This window comes from Gymnodraco acuticeps, unplaced genomic scaffold (assembly GCF_902827175.1).
Source record: "Gymnodraco acuticeps unplaced genomic scaffold, fGymAcu1.1, whole genome shotgun sequence".
Lineage (NCBI taxonomy): Eukaryota > Metazoa > Chordata > Actinopteri > Perciformes > Bathydraconidae > Gymnodraco > Gymnodraco acuticeps.
This window is the reverse complement of record NW_022990021.1, coordinates 1,985,279-1,993,665: the sequence shown is the minus strand read 5'-3', so window position 1 is coordinate 1,993,665 and position 8,387 is coordinate 1,985,279. Positions and strand designations below refer to the sequence as shown.

Genomic DNA, 8,387 nt, shown 5'->3' with positions numbered 1-8,387 from the left:
ACTTTAAGCACATTTTGAGCACTTCAGTATCATTTTTAAAGCAGGACTTTCCCTTGTAACAGTATTTCTACACTTGATGCCACTTACTACCTCAAGACTTCTCCCACACACTTTAAATCTGAACATAAGAAGGTCAAATTCAGACTTGATAACGAGAATATTAATACTCCAACATTTCATGATTGCAGAATAAATCAAAATAGGCTACCTAACTGGCGAGAACAAGCCTGAACTTGAAGAAACCTCCTTTCCCGAGAATTTGCCTGAGGTTTTTCTCAGTGAAGAATGTGTCTATGCATGTAAGGATTAGGACTGAGGACCCTGCCAACAGCAGAGTGTTACAGGAGGGATCAAGAACAAATGAGTAATGAAATGACTGACTCATTGTGACTGGTCTGAGATGTGAGATACGGCATGTGCTCTTTCTAAGGCTGCTCCTGTTAAAGTCCCATCTCAGTCAGAGCGTGAAAAAATCATTTCCTGACATGTTTTTAATTGTTGGCTCCTCCTTGTCAAGCACGTCACCCAAGCAATTAGGCTTCTGTCATCCATGTCTAATAAAATGGAGATTTCAATGCTGCATAATTGTGGCAGCAGCACAGAGACGTCTGCACACGTTTTACAAGTGGCTTTGCAGTAACCAACAGGGAAAGAGACTATTAAAATGTATGCCGTCTTTTGCAGTGATAGATAATAGAGGTTAAACATGAGTATAATAACCCTATATGAAGCTAATGAGGATTTATGTCACATAATCACATGGTACAGTCTGTTTTCAAAGCACAAGATGATTCAATGTACCAAACAAAAGAGTGGTTGCTGATATATTTATGAATTTATTGTCTTCATTACATCTCCTCCTCTTGCTCCGGAGCCCCACAGAAAAAACGTTATAAAGAAAATGATTGTAATTCAAGGCCACATAAGCAAGGAACCATATCCCCACGAGCAAATACAAAACAGAGTTGGTAACAGGATTGCAACACCAAAGTGAAAGCATGTCTGCCAAGTCTACACATTCAAAGACCACAAACATCAAAGGGATTTTTTTTACAGGCAGTCAAGTGTTTCAGTGTTCGTAGAGAAAAAAACAAACAGGACTGTTGAGGAAAGATGGATTTTTCCAAATGAGCACAGTATGGTTTTGTGTGTTCAGAAAGCAATGGGAAAGCGTATGATTGTGAGCCATGTGCATGTTACATGTGATCCATTTACAGTACAGAAATGTTGAAGCTTTGAAGGTTACTGAGAAAAAAAATGTTTGGCCAGGCCAAAGAGCATAACATCACAGAGTAATGGTCTCTGACTTTTTTTTCTGTAGCGTTACTTAATATTCATCCCATGTTTAGTCCCTGCTCAATTCACTGCTCGCTGAACTCTCTCAAGACAAAGGCCTAGAAAGATTATGGATATCTGATTGACCACGACAGGAAATGGAAACTGTTTGCATTTCCTCCAGGCCTTTTAGACAGACAGCACAACAATAGCACACAGGCCAAGCGTCCGTTATGGCATTTTGCAGATTATTATGAGTAGCTGAGGGGGGTGTTTTGGAAATTGCTTTGACTAGAAATGTGTCAAGGCTGACAGGTTTTCTTTTTTTTCTCCAGTTTGATCCCTATTAAGCACTTTCCTCTGATCTTATTCAATAAATGCTAAAGGGAGTTATAATAATCTTATTCATACCCGATCCTTTGGGATATGTGTCTTTGGAATCCATAAATACTTCTAACTTTCTTCCTTCTACATATTATATCTTCTGAGGTTCACATATCTTCAGACGTTGTATATATCCGAAATGCACTGTATCCCACATACAATAAAAAGAGTTCCTGCACAAGTGCTAAACCACAAAGCTATCATAACATCTTTGAGCTAAACTAAAATCCGTCTAGTGATGAAAATACAATCCATGTCATTCATAAATCTATATTAAAGCAATACTGTATTTTTCTCTGCCTAGTAAAAGAGTTTATACATTGCAACATTTCGTAGTTTTAAAGGGAAACGGCACACAAAGATCAGATATTAAATTCCTGACAGCCAAATGACTCTTTGGAAATGATCTCCCAAAGCCACAAATAAGAAGACTGTCCATACATATGAATCTTACTTCTTAATGAGCTTCATAATGAATTTGTTCCAAACCAGCTCAAATCTTTTGATCCATGCTCAAAAAAAATGTAATCACAGATATGGATTATGTGCAAACATCTCTGACATCACAGATTAGGGAATCTCATCTCTTACTAAAACCAACATTACATAATATTTACTGTGAAACTGAGCTGTTGTCAAATAAAAAGGTATGCTAAAATCCAACTCTGCATGTAAGACAGCAAAGGTCTTAAGTTTCACTCAATAAAAGACTGCAACATGAGTGTGAAGGGCTCCTAGGGGTAAAATAAAAACACAAGCTCCCTTCCATTTATTTTAATGTAAAATATTCCTCCCTCGCAAAAATGTGTTGCCATGGTCTGAACAATACCCAAACAAACAGAAATGCTACGCAGTTTCTCCTCAACTTGTAACAGCTTTTTGAAATGTAAAGTCAGTGCAAAAAAAAAGTTTTTTACAGAACTCAATAGCAGCTACAGTAAACAAGACAGCTCAATATCAGCTGACCAGCAAGTTAATTTGCAAACCTGGTGTAACCCAGCCTCCTCATCACACTCCCACACACATCTTCTATGAGTCTCATGTCCTTCCGAGGCATATTCTGTCTCCACATGTTTATGTTGGCTGGTGAAATGTCCCCCTCATAAATGAGATTGTAAAGGTTTGTGGAGGTGGTGAAGATAAGCTGGTTGAGGGCTGCGGGGGACACAGGCACCCCCAGAAATGTGTGTATGCTCTCCGCCGTCTCCTGCGGGAAGTTGACCACGTCCTCAAACTTAACTTGGAGGAAGGACTCCTCGGGGAGGCTCTCGCTGACTCTCAGCAGCGCTGCGGTGTGAGCCAGCCACAGATGAGCCAGTATCAAAATGGGGTTTGTCTCAGAACGGGACAGGAGCCTCTGGATTATTTTAAACTCTGGCGCAGAAGATGGGCACCTGTCACTCACAGCATCCTCCTTGAATATCAAGGAAAGGTGCTGAGGGATGTTTTTAAGAGAGTAAAGGCTGGGTTTGCTGTTATAAACCATGAGATAAATCCATGCTCGAGGGTCTCTCACCAAGTAGATTGTCCTCAAGGAAGGTCCCACCACCTCTTGAATGAAAGGCAGTTTAAGCGCCCAGCTTCCGCTCCGCATGTTGAGGACAACTCGGGCGTTAGGGTACTCCGCAACATGGCGTCTCATCTCCCTAACATACTCTGCATCTCTGTCCAGACTTGCTCTCAGCTTGCCCTTTAGCTCAGACGCTGGCTCTCTCCTCCTAAATCTTTTCTTTCTGTCCCTTGAGGGGTCACCTCTCTGGGGCTGTTTGACCCTACTGCCCTCAGCCAGCTGAATATTCTGCAAGTGCAGCTTAGTGTTGTGGACCAGCGAATGCAGCCAGCCCTGAATAATCTTGAACCGTCCGTGCGTAGCGTCTGACCTTGACCACTCACAGGCGTCGACTAAAGAGTCAAACTCAAACTCTGTCTCAGGGATATCCAGGTGCTCGGTGGGAACTCTTATGTAAACAAAGTCTGAGCTGTTGTAGAAAAGGTGCTTGAGTATTTCTGACCCCGATCCGGGAAGGGTTGTTATGACAACGGTGGGTAGGGGGAGCCGGTGCAGCTCGTACAGTGCGATTTGTTTGTTTACTTCACTTTTGGCGCCCGCACCTTTCCATTTAACCCCACAGAGAAGCTGATCGCAGCTGTTAGACACAAACAGCAGCTCGGCTATCCACAGAATGAGCACAGAGAGGAGGGTGTAACGCATCAGCCTGCTGAAGCAGACATAAAACTTTCTCTGTATAGTCAAAAATCCTATGGCCACACAGAGAACAACCCCTGCTATTACATTGACTGTGAATCCAAAGTCAAATAGCTGATTATCAGTGCTGATTTGTTTAGGGATAAGTTGAGTCCCAAGGCCATATCGAGTGATTTGATTTATATCCTCAACTTTACAGTGACCTCCAAATCCTAGATAAGTTCTCCTAGCCCCTATGTCTTTGTAGTTTGTAGCAATGGACACTATCGTCTCTGTGTTATTTAAGGTTAAAGAAAGTCTCACGCCATTCTTGCTATTATCCACAAATTTACAGCTAGACACTTTGACATATGGCCCGTGTAACACGTAAGCTACTCTGCTGACAGTGCCTGTCATTGGAAAAGTGACATTGACATACTGAGTCCACCTTTTTTTAAACTCAGCTGCCTGCTCTGCCTCTTGTATCCTGGTTTCAGGGCTGTGACCCTGGCTGTCGAACCAGAACATTTTATAATGAGCGTCCCACACATCCATCATGGCGCCATTATATCTGTCCATGAATTTGAAAGGAACGTATTTAAAGTCAATGTCAAGATTGTGGAAAAAAGCACTGAGGGACTTTACAGGTGAATCACTCCACTTTTCTACGTGATCAAGCACCAGCAGAGTTTGAGAGTTTAGCAAAACTAAAGCTCTGTACACACTCTTCAGTCTCATAGCAGGGGAATAAGCCAACGCCGCTTCCCCACTTACAAACATGGTGTCTCTGTGTGAGGACGCGACAATCACCTCTCCTCTGGCATCACCCACCCCCTCATCAGTCCAGCGCAGCCACTTGGCACACTCCCCCAACTGACCCTCCCACGGACTGTTACATTGGCTGGTAGGAGACGGACTAAACACCAAAACATTGTTAAGGTAGCTGTACTTTGGACCATAAAGTGCTTCAGAAACAAATACTTGTCCATTAGGAGCAAAAGTGAAAGAGTTCTGATCAGGGTGCTCGTGACCTGGGTTAAAGCTGTTCCAGCCCTCTACCCAAGAGTAAGGCTTGTCATGGACAATGTCATAGACTGCACGGCCACCCAGCTTGCTAGACTTAAAGGAGACAAAAGTGTTACCCTGGCCATTTGGTAGCCCTGCTCCGTAGGTAACCACGCCCCAGTTTGAGAAAATATGCATCTTAGCTTTTCCAAAGTCATGTGGAGGCTGTGGAGTGAGGTGGGAGTTGTACCAGATGTATTCTGTGTGAAGTGTAGCCCAGCGCTGGGCAGACGACTGCCCCATGGGACCATCCTTGGGTCGGTGCTTTCTAATCTGCTGAGCCAGCCAGTTACCCGTCCCGTTCCTCATGACAAATGAGTCGAGGAAAACAAGCTGGCTCTCCGGCCCATAAAACCAGTTGTAGTTGGAGTCTGCGATGCCAACTGTTCTCTGAAACCCCGGCAAGAGAGTAGCGTAATAAAACCAAAAGTGTTCCCGCAGCCAGTTGTTCTGCATGTTGTCAATGTCGAAATGTTTCTGAGCTAAGAAGACATACTGTGTGATGGACTTGGCTGTGTAGCTCCCATAGGCTACTCCCTCATCCAGAGACCCATCAACAACATGGTTAAGGAGAAACATAGTTTTCTCCATGTAGTTCACTGCAACTTGTTTCCAGATCATTGACTCTGGGTAGTCATGTGATCCAACCACTATTGCACCAATCAGGACAGCCAATATGTTAGTGGTTTGATGATTTTGGAGGTACTGTTTCCCCCACCCCCTGTGCTTCGACACCTCAAGCAGTTCCTCTGTCTCTGATCGAATTTTCTTGAGGTAAACATCCCTCCGTCGCTCATCCAGGTAAGAGTAAACAAAGTCATAAGCAGTAGCAAACCCAGTGAGAGAGTGCGCAGTGGGGACCTCGTCGTTGGGGGCACTGGTTACCTTCCAGTCCGGGTATTCAGCCATCCTGTCCATAAACTTGATAAGAAACTGCAGGGCAGCAGAGTCCTCCGGGCACAGCAGGCAGTAGAGAGCCAGGGGAGGCAGGTTGTTCCCATAAATCTCATTCCACTTGCTTGTAAACTCCGCATGTTTCACAGGGGGCATGTAATAGGGGACATTAGACAACATTGTGAGCGCAGCCGCTCGGATGACTTTAAATATTTGACTGTGGGTGGTGGAGGACCTTTGCCTCAAGTGCAACACATCCACTTGGTTAAAATATAGATTGGGATGGGAATCAGACGACTTAAATTTCCACTGCAGCAAGTCATCTGAAAACATGTCTCTGTCTGTGGCGTTGAAGACCCCGGAGAGAGCTGTCCCCACTGCGAACAGTGGAAGTAAAACAACTGAATATACAACCCAGTTCACTGCCATGTTGCCAGGCATGTGTGAATACATTTTACTGCATTTAAAACTAAGGGAAATTATTTATTATGTATTCGTCTTCATAAAAGCATTGTTAAAATTACCCATAACTCTAGTCGTTTTTTTTGTTGTAAAAGACCAGGATTTGTTGGAGGAAAAAGAGTTTGAAGAATATATATTTTAAAACTCAAATGGTGCAATATCGTAGTCCAATGAATAATATTCAAAAAGGAGAGGAAGAAAACTTCAGTGCAAAAAGAAACACGAACCACATCCACTTGCAACAATCTTCCAACAGTTTGCAAAGCCAAAAAAAAACATCAGATTGATTGTACAGAAATGTCTGTCGATAATAAGCTGTTTGTGGTCTGTTTTGAATTTAAATCCAAGAGAAAAAGTCCTGCAGGTTTGCTTCCGTCTTCATAGTAATAAGTGTGCTCGTAAAGATCTCTCCTTCTCGCGTGCGCCAGAAGCTCATATTGATCCCCTCCACAAAACATTTCCTCTCTGACAAAAATCAGTCAGCCCCAGTCTGTGTCCGGTCCAATCACAGACACCCAAAGGCTCCGTGTGCAGCCCGACCGAGCCGCAACATCCACGGATAGGAACCTCAGGAAACCACGCATCTCGGCGGATATCATCTTGGTTTCCCCCCGCTGCGGAGGCTCCAAACTGGCTGCTGCTTAAAATTGCAAATCCTGATCGGGAAACTGATCCGTTTGCATTGTCAAATCCGTCACTGTCCTCTTTTAAAGCTCCACGTTTCCTATATTCGCCGATTAGTATAGTGAAGTCCGAGGAGAAGAAAGTTGTCGTCACTCCTCAAGTATTCAAAGAATGAGGCATGTTTTGGTTTGTCCGTAGGAAACAGTAAATCAGCCTCCCGAATGATGAGCGATCCAGATGTAAATGTGTCTGTCGGGTTGTGCATGTATCCGATGCCGATTGAGACACACATCTCACGTGTGCAGCTGTGTATGTGTGCGAGATCTCCGGACGCGTCTCCGTTGTGTGTCTCCCCCGACTGTTCAACACAGTCAGTTTGATTGTTTTTTCCTGCACTGGATGGAAAATTATCACTGTACAAACTGTAGAGGGAGCCGTGGCTTCAGAAGTCCAGCCTAATCGCTCATGAGAGAGAGAGAGAGAGAGAGAGAGAGAGAGAGAGAGAGAGAGAGAGAGAGAGAGAGAGAGAGAGAGAGAGAGATAGAGAGAGAGAGAGAGATGAGAGAGAGAGAGAGAGAGAGAGAGATGAGAGATAGAGAGAGAGAGAGAGCGAGAGAGAGAGAGATTAGCGCTAGAGAGCTCTCTCGATGAAATCTGAGCTTTCTCTCCTCATCTCTCTCTCTCTGTATAATGTGATGTTACTAATTATGTTAAATCCATGCTAAAAGCAGGAGGTTAGAGAAGCCAAATAATAAAACACTCTTTTTGGATTTATAATAAAAGATATGCATTGCACTTAATAGACACACGTTTGTTTTTGACTTTTTGATAAATAGGCTACAATGAAGAGAAGTAGATAATGGGAAATACACTCAAATGTAAATGAGAGAATATATTTAAATCTATAGCCTATATGTTGATGATGGAAGGATCGGTTTCAAGAATTGTCAAACTATTTATTTAATTGTACTTTAATTTGGCTGTTGTGCTTCAGGTCTCTATGCTGAGCTAGCCGGCTGCTATTTTTAGCTTGAGGGCTGAATATGAAGTCATATTTATTTCAATTGACTCTCAGTGAGAAAGCAAACGTTTGAATCCCAAACTGTTGAACAAGTCCATTATTCTGATATGTTTTCTTAATTGGAATAATTTAACATTTTGATAAGCTTGGCTAGTTGTTTCCTCCCTGCTTGCAGCCTTTATGCTAAGCTAACTAGCTGCTGGCCTTATAATAAACAGAACAAATATAACCCTGCTATAAGAAACTGGTACTTAAAAATAAAACTCATTATTACTTTCGCTAAGAGTGACCATGATTAGCCTTGACATTTATACCAGCCTTTGTGTGGAAATAACATGAACTTGTATTATAAAGATAATAACCATTACAGTCTAGATCCTGTTTTTAAATTTAAAATGACTTTCTTTGCATAAAATGTTTATTTGCAGTTTTATCTTTAGTCTCAGTTGCATGTCTTTGTACCAGATTTCCTGAGGC

General features: G+C 42.8%; 1 protein-coding gene across 1 annotated transcript; it reads right to left on the bottom strand.

Annotated features, from left to right (window-relative positions):
- Window positions 1-813: 813 nt before the first annotated feature.
- LOC117544801 (dermatan-sulfate epimerase-like protein) lies at window positions 814-7,289 on the bottom strand. Its single transcript, XM_034214231.1, has one exon. It carries the CDS (start codon window positions 6,254-6,256, stop codon window positions 2,633-2,635), a length of 3,624 nt encoding a protein of 1,207 aa, XP_034070122.1. The 5' UTR covers window positions 6,257-7,289; the 3' UTR covers window positions 814-2,632.
- Window positions 7,290-8,387: the final 1,098 nt, after the last annotated feature.